At 36.2% G+C, this 20,561-nt stretch overlaps 1 protein-coding gene across 2 annotated transcripts; it reads left to right on the top strand.

Moving 5' to 3' along the window:
* Nucleotides 1-1,950: 1,950 nt before the first annotated feature.
* On the top strand, nucleotides 1,951-20,377 carry pusl1 (pseudouridine synthase like 1). Of its 2 annotated transcripts, none has more exons than XM_079396910.1 (9): nucleotides 1,951-1,985; nucleotides 2,065-2,168; nucleotides 2,266-2,323; nucleotides 5,651-5,838; nucleotides 11,266-11,415; nucleotides 14,845-15,015; nucleotides 19,524-19,578; nucleotides 19,769-19,931; nucleotides 20,239-20,377. In XM_079396910.1, exons 2-9 carry the CDS (start codon nucleotides 2,110-2,112, stop codon nucleotides 20,268-20,270), a joined length of 876 nt encoding a protein of 291 aa, XP_079253036.1. In that variant the 5' UTR covers nucleotides 1,951-1,985; nucleotides 2,065-2,109; the 3' UTR covers nucleotides 20,271-20,377. The 2 variants fall into 2 exon arrangements, 1 of the variants encoding a protein (XP_079253036.1); XR_013783073.1 differs by having other exon boundaries at nucleotides 1,962-1,985; nucleotides 19,524-19,555.
* The last annotated feature ends 184 nt before the right edge of the window (nucleotides 20,378-20,561 follow it).

Genomic DNA, 20,561 nt, shown 5'->3' with positions numbered 1-20,561 from the left:
GAGCCATACTGTATGTTTATAGGGAATTCTTCACTGTCTGATCACCTTATTTTATTACAGAACAGCGAGAAAACTATACAAATAACATATCACATTAAAAAGCATTAGAGTTAGCCAAAGCTTAAAACATTATTTACCACTGAAGGCTGTATAGAAGCATTAAATGAAAGGTTTAGGGCAAACTCGTTGTATTATATATAATGCTCACATTTTTCATGCACTGACTTTATGATTTAAATAAAGACATATTTCCAGCCCATAGACGATCATTAAAAAGTTTGATCATCTTAATCGAGTTATATTATTCGTGATTGCGTGCATCGATTGAATGTCATTATACTGTGAACAAGAACGGGAAGTTAATCACAATAAATACAATGAAAAAATAAACGAAATAAAATGAAATCAGTTCAAATTCTGGCTACGCCACTGGTGTAGATATCTGGAATATTTGATGTGTGTGTGTTTATTTCAATTACTTCGTTTAATACTTTTCAGTAAGGACTTATTTGTTAATACATTAGTTTACAAACAATAAGCAATAGCCTACATGTTTAGAGCATTTGTTATTCTTTGTTAATGTTCGTTCATTTTAGTTCACAGTACATGAAATAATGCTAACAGATACATCCTCGATTGTAATGTTTATTTTAACACATAAAAATTTATTATTAAATGTTGATAGAAATATTTACCAAGATGTTTGGAATCTGTTGAACTGTAGAATACATTGTTAGGTCTATTGATAGGTTAGATAGTTTTCTTATGCAAACAAATTCATATTAAACTGTGTGTGTGTGTGTGTCACTTGTGTGTGTGTGTGTGTGTGTGTCACTTGTGTGTGTGTGTGTGTGTGTGTCACTTGTGTGTGTCACTTGTGTGTGTGTGTGTGTGTGTGTGTGTGCATGTTTATGTGGTTTATGAGGACACAAATTTGTATAATGACATGGGTATGACAGAGGTATTACAATATGAAGGTGGTTTATGAGGACACTGCCTATGTCCCCGTAATTCAAAAGACTTAAAAAACATACTAAATGGTGTTATTTTGAAAATCTAAAAATGCACAAAGTCTCCTGTGAGGGCTAAGTTTAGGTGTAGGGTTGGTGTAGGGCAATAGCACACACAGTTTGTTCAGTATAAAAACCATTACGCCTATGGAGAGTCCCCATAAACCACAAAAACCAACGTGTGTGTGTGTGTGTGTGTGTGTGAGTGAGTGAGTGAGTGTGTCACGTGTGTGTGTGTATATAAATATGTACACACACACACACACACACACACACACACACACACACACACACACACACACACACAGTATATACTTATTTCAATATTATTCAATATATATATATATATTAATACTAATATGTGTATGTATATATATATATATATGTATATTGTATATACTAATATACATTTTTAAATTAATATTTAATTAATAAAAAACGTAATCCTTTTCTACTATACATATTCTTTTCAGAATTTTTGTGTCAAAGACTGTATAAATATCCTCCATAAAATAAAAAAATAGGCTATTCTACTATAAATGCAGTTAAAACAATAGATCAACAATAAGCTGCTTCTACATTCCGCAAAACTGACATTTGGTATCACTATCTTTATAAAAATCTTTATTTATATATTTATTTATTTATTTTCTCAATGTTAACAGTGTAGAAGAGCTTTGAGTTTGGCTCGCCTCAGTACGTCTCTCCCTGCTCCCGCGAAGTGGGTTTTTTAAATGTTTTTGTCGTCCTCCGATACTGCCGTTAAACATCCAACACATAGAAAATGACTATTTTCAAACCAAACAAAACAGTGTATACATAATATTACACTTTATAAAGTAAAACGATCTAAAGACTGAAATGATATATGTTTTAAACAACTTGACATTTTAATGGCTGTTTTTAAAACAGGCATCGCTTTGGCTTCTAAATGTCAGACAGCGGTAGCTGGGTTCTCTTTTCAGGCAGACACAGGTATTCACGTGTGTTGAACGTGACTGGTGTTGTGTCTTTCAATATCCAATATCTGGTGATCTTTTGTTATTGACTTCAGTAGGATACATCCGTTATTAACGCCTCGTACTGAAAACCAGGAAACATGCAAAAATCCGCCGCACGTTATTTAATCTTTTTCCAATATGCAGGGACCAAATATAGGTGCGTCTCCATGACAGCCAGACTCACGCTTCCTTGTATTGATCTGCTATAAGAGCACATCCATGCGGTAAATGTGTGTTTGTCCTTCTCTCCTCAGTGGCGTGATGAAAGCACCAGCAGATCAAGCTGTAGAAGGAGTTGAGAATCATTTAGAGGTCAGTCTCTGCCTGACAAGTCAAAGCAATTGCTGTATGTTTCAAAATAGTTTTTCCATATGCGATTATTTGGATGTTTTGGTAAGAAAATGTGTTTTTTTGACACTAAAATCAAAGCACTGCATGTGTTTGTTGTTCCAGTTCTTTATTTCACTCATCTGCAATTCAAATCCTCTGACTCAAAACATCTGCCATCCTCTTCAACACAATATCTGCTCATTAAATTGCATTTCGTTTGGAAATGGAATATAAATATACTGCGGTAAAATCTTTCTGTGTGATGCTTTTCTGTTGGCAAGACAGATTGCATGGCATGTGGCACTTTTGCCAAATATTTAAGTTAACCCAAGTAAAGCCTGATGCATGAAATAAAAGTGATTTAAAAAAGAAATTAAACCGTTTATGTATATGCCAAATAATAATTATTAATATTATAACTTGAAGCTGCAACTTTTTTTGGTTAAAAATGATCCAAAATCAATATTTGAGCATGCACATAACCAGCCAGTGTTCAAAACTATCACCTTACTTTAGCCCGATTCACCACGGTAAGCTTATAATAATGTTTTCTAATTTGAGTGGCACGGGTAGGTTGCATGGTACTGCTTCATTACGTCTGTAAACATGAAGAAGTTGTCCCGGCTACTAGGCTGTAATCGCATGTGAGGATCTTGCAGGTGGCAGATCATTTATAGCCTTTTCTCACAGCAGCTAGAATAATTAAATGCATCGTTTTGATGGCGGATTGTAATCCAGAAAGGATTATGTGTTTATGAAACATATGTGAATGAAATTAAATTATATTCCAGTTTTAAATGTGCTTCTGATTACAGATTACACAAGAAAACCAGTTTGAAGGGAGCATAATCTGCTTTTTGGGTTAAAATAATTTCTTAATATGAAATTCGAATGGTATGATGCTTAGATTAGACTGTACAGAAATGGAAATCTACACGCTAATACACACTATACTCATAAACTGGGTTTCCATCCAAAGTTGTGAATTTATCTTATGCGCAAAACTGGAATATCGCATAAAACATTTGCGAACAAGCACCGTTTCCATCCAACGAGTCAAAGAGAACAAAATCGTCACTTCCTGATAAACCTGCACTATAAATCACTAAGAAAAGTTGTAGAATATAATAATTTTCATATATAATACATTTTTTGCGCCTCAGAGTGAGCAGACGAAACACAATGAATGCGGTCATTGCTTTCGGAGGTGGATGCTGCTGTTTGGGAACGCAGTCGTGTAAGACATTTTGAAGACATTAAGACTTTGCTCGAGCATAACAACATTTCAGATGCTGTGGAATGACATCTAGTCAGGTTTTGCCGTCCCATAGTGCGAAGTCACATGACTTTTTTGATGCGCTTGGAGGAATTTATTCGCGAAATGCATTTCCATCTCCCATTATTCGCATTAACCCTTTTTTGCACAAGTCACAAACCAGCTCAAGTGAGCGTAAAAACATTTTTGCGAATTAAGAGATTTTTATTCGAATTTTGGCATTTCTATATCACTCGTTTCTCATGCGATACTTCAAAATGCGCATTAAAATAGGGTGACGGAAACCCGGCTATAGTCACGCAATGCTGATGTTGTTAACATTAATAATTTGAGAATAAAGTCTAATTGTAATAATGATTTGCACAGTTAGATGTGATATGAGCTAACCGATCGTTAAATGTAATCACCATTGGTAGCGCGATGTATGGTAATGCTTTTTTCCTCAGTTGGTCAGAACAAACGTGGCAGACTTGTTACTTGTTCAGATGGCAATACGGTGAAAATTCTTATATATTCCAAGACGTAGGCTAGAATCTGTGATTACTAAGTGTTTGATTCACCCGGTGTGGTGACTGACAGTTACACATTCACGTAAAAACATTAGATTCATCCGCGCTGGAGCCGTGCCAGAGCACAACCCATGCAAGTAAGATGATTCTGCAAAAAGCTGCAATTCTAGGTTTTCAAACAGAGATGGCGACAAAGAGGCAAAACTTACAGACTGCAGCTTTAAATAAAACATCAGTACATCTCCCAATAATGTGTCTTTGTAAGATGACATATACATGCTTTGTTTAAAGGTTAGTTTTAATTGTGGGGGGAAAACATATAGTCAATGCAATACAATGATGATTAAAAGATGTACAAATAATGTTCCTCAGTAGGCTAATGTATCATATTTGATGCTCACATTTGGAAAATTAACACATTTGGAAATTAATGTATCAAATACAGTATGATACAGTAGGGTTAAGAATGATTGCCCAAAGTCAAATTGTATTTGATTCAAAGGTTATATTTTTATATCTCTCTCTAAGAAATATATATGTATAATATCATGATGTGACCAGAGCTGTCGTGCAGATGTAAATTCTATAAAACATTTATGTCAAAGAGGCTGAGTAGAGGTTTTGTTGAATATATGAGTATATTGTCAGTAAAATGTAAAGGGAAACCATGTTCCCTTTGAACAAAACTCCACTAATAGTCTGAATTCCCACACATGTGTTATAATTATGTAAATGGCAGTTAACTTAGTTTTTAATCTCCATTTACAGAAGCACACTTATAATCTGTGTGTCCTCTGACAAAGTTTCAGTTATGGAATATTCATATGTGATATAAACTCTCTTTATATATTCAGTTTAATGTGTGAAAACATCTGGGATTTAGAATCTTATTTAAAGCAGGAAATAATATTTTAAAGGAATAGTTCACTCAAAAATGGAAATTTGCTCAAAGGATTCTTGGAAATTGAGTATTACATCACTGCAGTGAATGGGTGCCGTCAGAATGAGAGTCCAAACAGCTGAAGAAAAAAAAAACCTCACAGTGATCCACAAGTAATCCACACCACTCCATCATCTAAAGTCTTGTGATAAGCAGTGTGTTTGTAAGAAACAAATCCATCACTGAGGTGTTTAACTTTAAACCATCGCTTCTGGTCAAAATACCAGTCCATAATCCATAATAACCTTTCCTCCAGTGAAAAGGTCCATTGGTGAGCAATTGATGTCATGCTAAATTTCTTCAGATGAAGAAACAAACTGATCTTTGATGGTCGAGGGTGAGTACATTTTTTGGGTGAACTACTCCTTTAAGAAATCTAAAACAGCAAAAGTATTATGTTTCAAAATGAATGAGAAATATGAAAACAATTTAGCAAATTTGTGACATTGAGCATGTGAACTCCTTTGTACAAGCGGTCAGATTTTCTGCTTCTGTTCAATCCCAGAAGGTGCCTTTTGGAATATTCGAATCATGCTGGATAACAGGATCATCAGTTTTTTTGTGTGTTTGTTTTGTGTGTGTAGAGTTCTGTGCAGAAACTAAAGCCGGTGAATGAGGTGTCAGTGGTCATCTCCAGTAGAACAGACACTGGTGTGCATGCCTTGTGTAACTCTGCACATGTAGATATCCAGCGGAGAGGAGACAAGCCACCGCTGCCCGAGCAAGACCTGGTCCATGCCTTAAACTTCCACTTGAAAGCAGAACCTATAAGGTGGGAGTCTTTTAAGGGATTTAATAAGCTCAATGTTTTTGCACCACATTTTTTTTTTTACAATAGTTCATAAGTTTGGGGTCGGTCTTTTTCCCTAAAGAAATTAATACCTTTTTTCAGAAAGGATGCATTAAATCAGGGGTGTCAAACTCAGTTCCTGGAGGGCCGCAGCCCTGCTCCAACACACAAACTATGGCTGTGTCCAAATTCAGGGTCTGCATCCTTCGGAGTACTCATTTGAAGGATGTTACGTCACAGCGCCGCGACGAAGGCTGTCCAAATTCGTAGGATCCTTCAAATGCGGCCCACAAATACGTCCTCCTTTTCCCCGAATTGGAAGGATGGGTGTGGTGGATCCTTTCCCGTCCTACCTATCCCATAATTCTTTTCGGCAGAGCGTAATGGCGGACGAAGCGAGCGGTAGCGGAGTGGGAGAGGAGTTTCTCTGACAAAACAAGCTAAAGTTTATGCTTCGGCTCAATGAATTTGTAGGAGAAATTAGTAGAATACTTAAAAACAAATAAAAATAGGCGATAATGGCTTACCTGGATGTGACTGTCTTGTAGTCTGATATAAAAAAACTCTCCGACAACGAGCAAAGAAAGTATTTAATTTATTTAATTGCTTTATTTCTTCCAAAATAATTAAAATGAGGAGAATAACTCTTTGTTTGTCCATTTTCCCGCTTCTTGCTTGGCGCTGTCACGGTTGCTAGGCGACAGGATACGAGCAACGGGTAAGGGAGGGAACTGAAAGAAGGGTAGGCTGTCCAAATTCACAAACACCGACTTCCGGGTTTTGCGGACGTCGGAGGATCCCTCCTCCGTCAACCGGGTAGGAAGGATCCTAAGGAGGATGCAGACCCTGATTTTGGACACAGCCTATGTAGTTTTCAAATTAGCATGACAGACGTGATTAGCTGGATCAGGTGTGTTTAATAAGGGTTGGAGCTAAACTCTGCCGGGCTGTGGCCCTCCAGGAGCTGAGTTTGACAACCCTGCATTAAATTGATCAAAAGTGAAAATAAAAAACTTTTACATTCTTACAAAAAAAAAATTATTTTATAAAATGCTGTTCTTATGACCTTGAAAAAAATTATGAAATAATGAAAAAAAAATTATTACAACTGTTTTCGGCATTGATAATAATAAAAATGTTTCTTGAGCACCAAATCAGCAGATTAGAAGGATTTCTGAATGTTCATTCTAATGGAATTCTTAAAGCTACAGTCTTTTTTTTTTCAAAATGAACAAAATTTATATAATAAGCGAGTTCACCATAAATACATTTTCCAAACTGTGTTTTTGGCTTGTCCTGAATCAGTAGGGTACACCTATAATAAGTGTTTATTTTCAGACTAATTTAGACTGGTTCGGGTAGGTACCGCTGCGGAGTAACCCAGTACCTGCGTGATTCGTCATAGACATAAACAGAGAGAAGTAGCTCCGGCTACAGTGTTCTTCCAACAGTTCTGATTATTAACCGCTAGAGTGCCAAAAGTTACGAACTGCAGCTTTAAGGAAACTAAAACCCCGAGACTACATATTATAACACACTATAATCAAAAATGTGACATTACCAGGTTATAAGGGAGCAATAAGGCATTAACCTCTCAAAGTTTTTCTTTTAAAAAGCTTTCAAACAATGTCACACTCCGTGTAGTATCACAGAGGTCAGAACAGGGCTAATTCACTTCTACAGCAATTTTTGTTTGGAGGTTGCTTAGTTGTGAAAGATCCGGGCCAGTTATCTGAAAATTCTATCCCCTGAAGAGGTAATTCACGGGGAATTACTAGGATCCCCAGTCGCTGTTGTGCAAGGGACATAATGCCATGTTGCTCCAGGGGGACCTTCCTTGTATTAAATGCTGTGTAAATTGCTTTTACAAAGTCACCTTGACACAACCTCTGTAGTGAGCTCTTATCACGATTCAAGAATCTAGATAAGATCTTATATGTCGCTTTGCTGTTAGTGACCAACTTAAACTGTTAGTGCTGGGAAGTATATTTGATAATGTGATAATTTTATTGGTTGATTATAAATAGTTACACACATCCCACTGAAAATTGAAGTGGAATTACCGAAAAGAGGAATTTACTAAATCGCATTTCAAAGACAGTAAATGTTGCTAATATTAAATGCAGTTATGATAAACAAAATCAAGTAAATATGAATAATGTTATTAGTTGGTGTCAACACTGAGCAGTCAATTAAAGGGTTACTCCACCCCAAAATGAAAATTTTGTCATTAATCACTTACCCCCATGTCGTTCCAAACCCAAAATTTTCATTTTAGGGTGGAGTAACCCTTTAAGTGTTATTCCATCATGAAATACGTTAATTTATTAAATATGATGACATACATTTCAGGCACCTATAGAAATGATTTTTTATTATTATTTAATATTTCAGGAACTATATGTACACCAGCATTCAAAAGTTTGGGGTCAGTACGATTTATTATTATTATTTTAAATGTAATACAGCAAGGAATCATTGAAGTGACATTAAAAATGTTTACATTTTTAGAAAAATGTAGAAAAGACTATAAAAGATATTTAGCCAATCCCATTTTTGAACAGTCGTGTATAGGGTTGGGAATCGAAAAATCAATTCCAACTTAAGTTCAGGAATCGGATACTTAACGTAAAATTAAAATTTCTATTCCACCTATCAATTCTTGTGCGCGCATCTTTTATTTTTAGCTGGCGAAAAGTGGCGTTTAAAAATGTATTTGTCTTTGACTCATTCATTCGAGAGATTCATTCAAAAGCACTGATTCATCATTGAATCATTTAATTTATAAATTCCATGAGATTTTGTTTAGTTGTCTAATATTTCTTCTTCACAATTGTGAGAGAACTACAACCTCCATTAAAAAAAAACTAATTCTGTATTTTGCACACAAACAACTCTTAGTGGAGTCCAGTTTTTATGTAGCCGGCTGATTTTTATTCATGGTATTCAGCAGCAATTCAATGTTTTGCAAAAAGAGAAATATGTTTGATATCTAAATGTTTGACTTGAACTTGATTGACTTTGGAATTGAAAATGAGACTCGATAAGCAGAATTGGAATCGGAACTGATCAAATTCAAATGATACCCAACCCTAGTAATGTATGATAACATGTTAATGGGTAATTCATACTGAAAAATTACATCTATTTGGCTCAAAGACGGCACTTCCCATTCCCATTACATAGAAAAAAAATTAAATGCAGTTTGAAGATTGAAAATCTGTATTAAACTTTAATTGTTTGGGATGCTTAAAAAAACCCTTTTCATCTTTGACCCATTATTTAACAAAAATCTAATAGTTATATTACTCCAAATTGTGTAAGAACATAATACACAGATGTGATTGTCTTGGAAGGCTGAAAAAAAAAGATTTTAAGAATGTATTAACTGGTTTAGTGCTGTTTTCATTTTACATTTGGCTTATATGTCACAATGACTTGTATATTGATGGCACACAGTGCTCACGTCAAGTCTGTGTGTGTTTTATTCCATGTTCCTGTTAGCAGCGATTAGCGACTGCTGGTAAATCGTTAATACCCACCGACAGACTCCTTTGGGAGCCCGAGCATGTCGTCTTCTTTATCTGGTGTTGTGAGTGCTGAGCAGAGGAGCAAACTGCAGGAAATTAGCCCTAGAATGCCCCAGCAACCCTGCAGAGATGCTGTCAGCGTGTAATGGTGCTTTTAGCTGGAGATGTGTACTGGCAGCTGTGCTCTTTTCTGTCTGGCTTTCCTATGTTTAGAACACACTGACCACTGAGACCGCATCCTCACCGACACATAATGACCACTGATGAAACATAGGATCATTCAGGGAGATTTTATTGTTTTATTTTCTATTTGAATGTATCTTAAAATGTAATTTATTGCTTTGATCAAAGCTGAATTTTCAGCATCATTACTCCATTCAGTCCTTCAGAAATCATTCTAATATGCCGATTTGCTGCTCAAGAAACATCTCTTGGTTATTATCAATGTTGAAAACAGTTGTGCTGCTTTTTGTGGAAACCATCATACATTTTTTTTTTTTTTTTTACATGATTCTTTGATGAATAGAAAGTTCAAAAGAACAACATTTATTTGAAATGGAGATCTATTGTAACATAAATGTTTTTAATGTCACATTTGATGCATTTTATATGAATAAAAGATTCAATTTCTTTAAAAAAAATCTTACTGATTACAAACTTTTGAATGACAGTGTATTGTAATATTTTTTTATAAATTTGTATGTGTTACTACAGTTCTTACTACATTGTAAAGGCCAAAGAAAGTGGTCAAATTGTCTGAAATATTTCAAATGTGAGGTTAAAAATGGCCTGATAGTTAATTAAATTTCTTAAAAATTTAATTGCATAATTGTATATAATTATAGGTTATATATAAGGTGTTTCGTATTGGTTGCTTTGATAATCATTAATTCTTTAATGTACATCTGTAGCAGTAGTGCACAACCAGGGGGCCGACACCGACTAGAGGGCCTCAGCACACTTCCAAGGGAGGCACAGAAAGGCTTAACATCGGAAATAATATTTCTTATTTTAATTTGCTCCTTTAACAACTTATGATAACAGCTTGTGATCTTAGACGTATTGTGTACTGTGCTATATGGATATACTACAGTGGATTTTAAGACTTCTAGAGCTGGAAATGGCTGGGAAATTAAAGGGATAGTTCACCCAAAAATGAAAATTTTGTCATTAATTACTCACCCTCATGTCGTTCCAAACCCATAAGACCTTCGTTCAAATTCGGAACACAAGATATTTTTTATGAAATCCGAGAGCTCTCTGATCCTCTCATAGACAGCAAGGATCCTAACACGATCAAGGCTCATAAACGTAGATCGTTAAAATAATTTGTGTGACATCAGTGGTCCAACCGTAATTGTACGATTTCAATTATATTAAAATATTTGATTTATTAAAAAAATGCAATTATATTGTAATGATATTACAATATTTGTAATTATTTTAAAATATATTTATGACATTGTAGCGGAAATAACAGAAACGTCTTTCAGGACCTGCAAATGTTGTCTTTGTCAAACGAGGCCTTGAAGTCAATAAGTTTAATATTGAAAATTACTATTTAAATGTTTCAGCAGTGCATCAAAATGTCCTTTATTTGAATATGTTGTGTTGAAGAGATGAGTTAATACATTTCTATGTTGCTCTTGTGTTCCGTCCTCAATCACGAGTATAAACCAGTTTTGTTTGTTATGATATCAAGCTGCATTTCAATGATGAGTGACTATTGTTTTTCTTACATGGAAACCAGTGTTATGATATTTCCTCCAGTGTCTTGATTAGTCTGGACTAAATTGAACCTTTTTGGGAGGAAATTGGCGGGCGAGTTTGCAAAACAAACATATGTACATTACATCTGCTATTCTGTCTTATTTCCCAGAATCACCAGGGCTTACCGTGTCCACAGTGACTTCCACGCACGCTACAGGGCCGTATCACGCACATATGTGTACCGCTTTGCTTTGGGTCTCAGACATCACACAGAAATGCCAGTAACGGAGAGGGACCTATGCTGGGCGTTACGAGACACGTGAGTGCCGCCCCCTCTCTTCTGCACATGCTCTAAAACCGCATCACTACACACATGTCACAGAGGCTAAATCCTCAGGACTCTGAATCACAGCGGAAAAAGCCGCACATGAATTATACACACTTGCAAACAAGACCCATCGTAAGGGCGAGCAAATGATTAGCGGTTATCTAGGCCAACACTGAAACCAAAGAACTCAGATGAGGAAAGTATGCATTGTAACAGCAGCGCGTGCCTCAGATGTCTTTTTGAAGCAGAGGAACGTTGGAGCGAGAGACTCGTCTCCAAGGGTGACGCGTGAACTTTAATGCTATTTTTTCCACTCTCTTCATTTTTAGCCAGAAAGTAGGCCAAGATAAGCTTGGGGCTTGTAGTGACGCAGAACAACACCCACAGTCGTCTTATGTCTGCTTCATGCACGCACATTCCAGCTGCTTTTCCATCTCATTCAGAAAAACTGCACGCACAGAAACTGGATTAGTTCCTTTAAAATGAATGTTTATAGATGTTCTTCTGAACGTTCCTTGACCTGCGTGGCTTTATGTCTTCATTTATTGCTTCTGAGATTTTTTTTACTGGTGATATATTAAATGTTAATAAATATTTGAGCTGATTCTCTTGGAAATACAAACAATTAGCAACATTGTGAATTGTCAAGTTGAATATTTGAATGTTTTTTGCTTATTAGCCACTGAAGATTGTCTGTGAAGCTAGCATCATTGATTGTTAGCACTATAAAATAACAGGACTTGACTTATATAGGTCATTATAAGTCATTTCAGAGTAAAGAAAAACTAAATTTCAGTTGTATATACACAACTGCTCAAAAATTTGGGATCAGTAAGATTAGAAGGAAATTGAGGCTTTTATTCAGCATTAAGCATTTGATCAAATAGATCAAGACATTTATAATTAAACAAAATATTTCTATTTCAAATAATGCTGTTCTTTTGAACTTTCTATTCATCGCGGTTTCCATAGAAATATGAAGCAGCACAACTCTTAACACGATGATAACTGATAAAAAAAGAAAGTGTTTCTGATAAAAAATGTATGTTTCTTTCAGAATGGTTTCTAAAGGATCATGTGACATTGAAGACTGGAGTAACGATGCTGAAAATACAGATTTGCCATCACAGGAACATTTAAAGTACATTAAAATAGAAATCAGTTATTTTAAATTATAATAATATTTCACAATATTACTGTGTTTACTATATTTATAAATGCAGCTTGGGTTAGCATAAAGAACATTAAAAAAATCTAAATATTAAAACATCTTACTTTTAATTACATTCTTACTTTTACCTATTATGCCCCTTTTTACAATATTTAATTTAAGTCTCAGGTGTCCCCAGAATGTGTCTGTAAAGTTTCAGCTCAAAATACCCCACAGATCATTTATTATATCATTTTGAAAATGCCTATTTTGAGCGGAAGCAGAAACAGGCTGTTTTCGTGCATGTCTCTTTAAATGCAAATGAGCTGCTGCTCCCCACCCACTTTTCCAGAATAGGGCTGTGCCTTTACAGCTCACCTCGGATACTCTGCCAAAAAACATCTGTTTGGTTTTGATTATCATGTCTATCGCACTGAAATCATGTGTTTTAAACCATATTAGTTTACACTTCTGATATAGGGTTTTCTGAGCGCACACATCCGAAGTGAACGCACAGAAAGTTCTCCGTCATGTCTTATTGAGCTTAAACTGTCAAATACACACAGGTTTATGTTAAAACACACATGAGTTACAAATACAGTCTGTTATGTCTGTGAAGGTAAACAGCTGGGAAAGTAATTGCATGTTCATATTAGATCTGTGTGGCAGCAGTATACAGTAAATAAATCAATAAATCCACTGCTCTCAACTCCTCCGAGGCTGACTCTAAATAGTGTTCTGTGCTCGTCAGTGCAGCCAAAGACAGAACAGTTAGCATGCTTTGCTTAAACTTTCACCATGGCGTTAGAACTGGTACACCGTTGTCGGTTGCAAAAACACAATGGCGGTGCCGTGGGTGGAAACTTGCAAATGAAGGGGCAGTTATATAATAATAAGATTCCCTTTCTACGTCACGGGGGGAACGAAATCTGAGCGGATCATTTTTCCACAAGCTTGCAGAGAAAGGAAAATATACACATACACTTAGTGCAAACAGCCCGCCTTGTTGGCAGAGGCTATTTACACAAACTCCGCCCACCAACTTGTGATTGGGCTAGTGAACACTACAAAAGACGGCCATTAAATGTCAGCTTCAGTGGTGTAGATGGTAAAGCGCGTCAAAGACTATAGAAATACAAAGACGGTTCACTCCTATACTTATGATTGGGAGAAACTGCAACATGCAATATGGCGGAACTGTCCCGCCTTCTAAATGAAAGAGCCAATCGCTGATTGGTAAAGTCATTGCGTCACTGCAGTGGCCGTTAAAAGCTCCGGTTCCCTAGAAACCTAAGGCTAGACCAGCGTTATGACTGCGCATTGTCTGGTCTAGCCTGAAAAATACGCTTTTTAAACGCTATTTGCACATAAGAAACAACAATCATGGGAGCAGTTAATTTCAGATTTTGTTGCTGATTTGAAATATGTCATTTAATTGCGAGTTCAGCGGTCAGTTTTTGAGATTTCAGGATGCCCCCTTTCATTTAGATAGGACATGGTCTTGTTTGAGCTGTCTGGAGGCCGAGTGAACAGACTTTCCTTGAAAGGGACTTTGAGCATGTACCGTAGTCTTTTTGACACGATCGATCCGGGTTCAAACTTGCCTTATGCCAAACTTTTTTTCTCCCTTTTCAAATCTCATATCACATCGGAAAGGCAGTTATTTTCAATATCAGACAGGGTTAGGGTAGGTGTAGGGAGGGCTTTATTTTCTTGTATTGGCTTTAATGTGGCATCCATTTAATAATTTGAATTAAAATGATAAATTAATATGTTATTATTTTATAATGTACTACAATAGTGAGGTGCAAATAATTGCCACTATTTGCAATAAGTTGTATAAATAGCAGAAAATCATGCTATTTTAACAGTGTAAATAGAATCTATAGCTATTTGCACTTAGTGTAAATAGCATATCACTAAAAACTACTGCTATTTTCGCTTAGTGTAAATAGAATCCATTGTTATTTGCACTTGGTGTAAATACCCTCTATCGCTATACACGTAGTATAAATAGCCGCTGCAAAAAAAATAAAAATAATTACTGGGTTAATCTTTTTCACGTTTCTTCAGTTGGTAAATGCCTTGGGGACCTGATTGTAGCACTTAAACACAGAAAAGGTCAGATTTTCAAGATATGTCACCTTTAACAGAAGTGTATTAGATAGTGATTGTATCTACTGTATATCACCCTGCCTTAAGAAACTCATTTACTGAAGTAATAAAATGCAGTAATGAAGAGTTTGATGCTTACTTCATTCTCTCCACAGGAGGCTCAATATTGATGCAATGCAAGAGGCTGCTGCACTGCTGTTAGGAACCCATGACTTCAGCACCTTCCGGGCCTTGAGCTCAGAGACGCCCTTCAAGAACCCAGTGAAGACCCTAGAGAAGACCCAGCTGGAACCTGGGGTCTCGTTCAGTCAGAGACACTTTCACAGGTAGGATTCGTCTTGCTAGGTAAAAAGCTGCAAAGCCAGAGATTGGAGGAAGCATACTTTGGTTGGTGCTTTGATGATTTCCAGGGGGTTCATCACAATAGACATTTATCAGGTTAGACGCCATACTGAATTTGTGAGGGATAGACTAGCAGGCTTTGCAGTGGCACGTGCTGTACGATGGTCCTAGATCATGGTCCTAGTTTTATGAAATGTTTGTCTACCAAAAGTTTTCTACTAGACTGGAAGGGATAGTTCAACCAAAAATGAAAGTTCTGTTATGATTTCCTCAACCTCAAAACTGTTCCAAACTTGTGTGGGCTTCTGTCTTCTGCTAAACACAAAAGAAGATATTTTGTAGAATGTTGGTGACCAAAGAGTTGCTGGCAGCCACTGGCTTCCATAGTATGGAAAAAAAATACTATGGAATTCAGTGGGGACCAGATTCTGTCTGGTTACCAACATTCTTCAAAATATCTTTTGGGTTACATTTACATTACATTTAGTTATTTAGCAATTGCTTTTATCCAAAGCAACTTACAAATGAGGATAATGGAAGCAATCAAAATAGAGCAATATTATTCAAATAATAAAAATATTTCAAATGAATATTCTCTGAAAATCTTGCCCATGATTATATTTATTTTACTCAGTACACTCAGTTCACTAAATACACATTATCAGATTAATTGGCCTCTTCGATATAATGGCCAGTCACAAATCAATAATATATTTTATAGAGTTACCAAAATGAAATTAAGTGCAGTTTATCCTACAACTTGCTAGATTTAATTCTGTCATTTGGTTAATGCATTTTATTTTAATAGCCACTTTTCAACAGCATGTTGAGGGATTCATTGAGCAAATGTGGAGTCATTTGGCACGAGAGCATATAAATAGCCTCTGAGAAAGATATATGGCTGAACATCAAGGCCAGAGCTCGTCCAGTCTGTGAGTAATGGATCAGCAATTACAACATGCTGTCAATAGTTGCTAATATACATACCTTATCCAGCCATAAACCCTCTTGGCCATTAACAACACTAATTATGACTTTACATAGTAAACCTTATGTTCTTAAACCACTAGTCATTACCAGCTACCAGCTAAAGGAATGTATAGATGATTTAATATTGTGTAGATACATTTGAAATGCAAACACACGGTATGAAAGGCGAAGCGGCTTTATAGCACAGTGGATGCCCAGTCTTTGAGGCTGGTGTTTCATCAGTCGTCTCTTCAGTTAGGCATGTGCAATGAGACTGTTGCTAGGCAACAGATGTTGGACTAAAGCATGATGTTGACAAAAGCATTTATTGCATATAAGCATTTATTGCAATCATAATGCATGGACTACATCTGTGGCATTTAACGTCAGATTTCTTTACACTCTTAATTTCAGTGGTATAATAATATATCACTAATAAAAGTAATCCTTTAATCACAATTGGTTTTATCTATAATATAATTCTGCATAGAAACAAAAATGATTATCACTGCCTCCCTCAAAAGCCATCGGGACATATGTTTAAAACCAATTCACACTGGGATCCCTTCGGCAGGTCATTTTGGGTTTTTCACGTGCAGCTCTCAGCTGTCAGGACACACACACACACACACACACACACACACACACACACCATCTGCTCTGTTTCACACTAATGTCAAGATCCGCAGGGGATCAACTGCATTTATCATCCCCGCACACACACACACGCACGCACACACACACACACACACAACACACACACACACTCACTCGTGTCACTGTTTGTGCAAGATCAAGGCATTTTGCTGCATAGCCCTATAACAATGCAAACAGAAAAGTGTACACAGAAACACAAAGGAATAGTTCACTCAAAAATGAACAATTGCTGATAATTTACTCACCTTCAGGCCATCCAAGATGTAGATGAGTTTGTTTCTTCATCAGAACAGTTTTGGAGAAATGTAGCATTACATCACTTGCTCACCAATGGATGTGAATGGGTGCCGTCAGAATGAGATTCTAAACAGCTGATAAAAACATCACAATAATCCACATTCTAGTCTATCAGTTCCATCTCCTGTTGTCCTTTCACGTCAAAATCCACTGATAGGTTCGTTTAGAGCTGTTTTGGACTGTTTTCGTTTGTGAACAATGCTTGATTTGTACATATTTCTCTCCGGATTCAGACGAGACAACTTTTTTCACTGGAGAAAGCAATATTATAGAGAGGACACTATTTTAGTTAAAAGCAATGGTTTAAAGTTAAAAACTTGTTATTTGTTTCTTAGAAACACAGCTTTTCGCTTCACAAGATGTCAACTGATGGACTGGAGTGGTGTGGGTTACTTGTAGATTATTGTGTTGTTTTTATCAGCTGTTTGGACTCTCATTCTGACGGCACCCATTCACTGCAGAGCATCCATTGATAAGCAAGTGATTTAATGCTACAGTTATCCAAATCTGATGAAGAAGCAAACTCTTCTACATCTTGGATGGCCTGAGGGTGAGTAAATGATCAGCAAGTGAACAGTTCCTTTGAAATGATGCAGTTAATCTATACATGTATTATTAACTTGGATTCAAAGCTACAAGATAAATTGCATTTAATATGCAAACAAGGTTTTAAACTCTAGAAGTAGTTAAATTAATGCCATATTAAGCTGTATCATAATGAATTCAGAGGACTTCACACACAAGAAACATCATGAATATGCTCACATAGTCGTCAGATGTCTGTGATGTCAGTGCTCATGTCATATGGAGATGAATTCATTACTAAATGGAAAAGCTTAGATGGCCAGGTGTTTAGATATGAAATGTTTGTTCAGTCACTTAGTTTAATGAGATCCGATTTTCCTCCACAATAGGGTGATATTCATTAAAAGGATCACATGGCCACTGAAAGTAGATTGTGTTGATTGGATATATAGAAAAAAACACAAGTTGATGAGGTAACCCTGGGGATTATTGTGTGTGAAACAAGATATGCTTATATAAAGGGTTAAGGTCTGGCTAGTTAGCATTAGCTTAACTGATGTTAGGATTTATGACAATGCTAGTTCATAGCTTTCTCTTGGTATAATTAACAGTGTTGGGGAAGCTACTCTGAAACTGTAGTTTGACAAGCTACAAGCTACTCGTAAGTTAAAGTAGTTAAACTACAGTCAAGCTACCCTTTTGGAAAAGTAGTTAGCTACACTACAAGTTACTATCAAAAAGTAGCTAGCTACATTGAAACTACTTTAGATTTTTTTGAACAACGTATATTATAAATAACTGAATAAGTGTCTGAGGAATGTTTTAAGTAAAATATTTAGTGTTTAAAACAATGCAATACTATTATGATTTCAAAGAGTATTGTTTTATTACACACAACACTCAAATATCTCAGACTGTTACAAAAAGTGTAACCTTTACTTGTCGTTTTTTGAGAGACATGAACTTGGACAAATAAGGCCATGGGTAATTAACTTTAGTTGTTTCTCTCTCCATCCTCCAAATCTGCCGCCACGTCTTGCTCCATCATGGATAATATGGGTGTGTCAACCCACTTCTTTACGTCAGTGAACTGTTAGCCGCAAGATGCGTGATTAAACAACAGGTGGCGGTAATGGCAAAAAATGAGTTTGTAATCTAACAAGAAGAATATCCTTGCATCGCGCTACACCGCTACTTGCTGCAAAAAGTAGTTAGCTACTGGAAAAGCTACACTGTTTAAAAAGCAACTGAGCTACTGCCAAGCTACTGAAAAATTTAGTTAAGTTAGTAGCGTCGCTACTTGTAGTTAACTACGCCCCAACACTGATAATTAAACATCCTCGGATCGAACTACTGAGAGTTTTCAGATAAAATATGATTAAAAATGCAAGTAAGATGGTATCTTGATGCCGCTCATTGAATTAAAGTCAACATAAAATGCCATTTGCAACCCATTTTACTGCTGTAATGTGATGTATTACTGATGTTTTCTAGGTGTCGTGGAAAATCTGAAAATATTGGGGAATTTAAAGTGATTTCTATATATGGAAAACCCAAATATATATATATATACACAGTTGAAACCAGAAGTTTACATACACCTTGCATTGGTGTTGAATGCTTATCTCTCTTCATGTAACGCACTCTGGCTGTTCGTTCATTCAAAGCCGTGATTAAATGAGAGCCAGACGATCTCATTTAGCGTCTGTGTGTAGTCAGTCCAAACGGATCTCATCGTGAATTTACCTCCTGTTAAAAAAACATTGACTCTCTCTAGCAGTAAATACTGGTAGCTCTGCTTGAGATGTTATCCAGTCTGAGCGCTCCAGTTGTTTATTTGATGCAGACAACTTGGCAGAATAGCACATTTAGTTTTAATGGAAGAAATACTGTACCAGCTAGGCAGAAATAATACGCTGAGTGAAGGAGACAACCCAAAAGAGGTCAGGCCTTCACTCTTAACCCATGAATCTGTGGTTCAGACACGGCATATGTGGAATTTTGTTCAAATTTGGTGGCTTAATTTTTGTTCATTTTCTTTCAGAGATATTCAGTTCTGGGAGCTCACTTTTAACAGTAGGTCTTTTTTATACAGACAAGTAAGTACTGGCTTTGTTTCCTAATGAATATAATATTTATGTTGCATTATAGGATGTCTGCCTCCTAGTGTTAAATGTGTAAATCTGCACTATTTCATTTCAGTAGATGAGTCTTTGGTGGTGAAATATGGCTGATATGTTATATAACAGTAGTAGTCACGTAATCAAAGCGACACATTTCTGCTCACAGGTGCGGAGGATGACTGGGGCGCTGGTTGCTGTCGGTCAGGGTAGATTGTCTGTTAGTCAGATACAGGAGCTGCTAGAAGCACGAGATTCATTGGCCTTCCCACAAAACCTGACGGCCCCAGCCCACGGCCTGTTTCTGACCCATGTACAGTACAGAGATACAGGTAAGAAATGTTCAGAATATCGCTCTACTCTCTTAAATGCACATGTGAACTGTACAGAACAACATGGCCCAAAATGCAATGTGCTTGAATTGAGCCTCCGTGTTAATGAATTTAAACATTCTTTGACAAAATTTGATTAAAAACACAAAATATGCTGTTTCATTATTAAATAGCAGGTCATATACAGCGCAGTATGCAGTACACAGTATGTTCACTAGAATGACCCATTTCCTCCACAAGAGCATGCATTTTACAGTGGCCACTATGTAAAGTGATTAAATATGGTTTATATTTTTTTTCCTCACAGATCTTGGGGCTTGTTTGCTGGCTGAACAGTAATATAATTGTTTGAATTATTATTGAGAATTAAGAAACCGAGATTTCACAATATCTATTGTAAATATGTTTAAAAATTGTAATAAAGTCTTATTTTTATCCCTTGTCTCAAAACCATACTTGCATAGTTATATATATATGCTGCTTGAATGTTTGTGAACCCCTTGCAGAATCTGTGAAAATGTCATTTTAATACAAAATACATATTATTTTTTATTTAGTACTGTCCCGAGTAAGATATTTTACATAAAAGATGTTTACATTTAGTCCACAAGACAAAAAAATAGCTGAAAT

The sequence above is a fragment of the Barbus barbus genome (genome assembly GCF_936440315.1).
Source record: "Barbus barbus genome assembly, chromosome: 37".
In the NCBI taxonomy this organism is placed as follows: domain Eukaryota; kingdom Metazoa; phylum Chordata; class Actinopteri; order Cypriniformes; family Cyprinidae; genus Barbus; species Barbus barbus.
The sequence above is the reverse complement of the archived record's forward strand: the minus strand, read 5'-3'. Positions and strand labels throughout refer to the sequence as shown.

What these genes read in the sequence shown, in the direction of transcription:
- pusl1 (XM_079396910.1), top strand. Translation starts at nt 2,110, where the DNA reads ATGCAAAAATCCGCCGCACGTTATTTAATCTTTTTCCAATATGCAGGG. An exon ending in TGCTGGGCGTTACGAGACAC is followed by an intron (nt 11,416 to 14,844) that starts GTGAGTGCCGCC and finishes TTCTCTCCACAG; the next exon opens with GAGGCTCAATATTGATGCAA. An exon ending in GGTCTTTTTTATACAGACAA is followed by an intron (nt 19,579 to 19,768) that starts GTAAGTACTGGC and finishes TTCTGCTCACAG; the next exon opens with GTGCGGAGGATGACTGGGGC.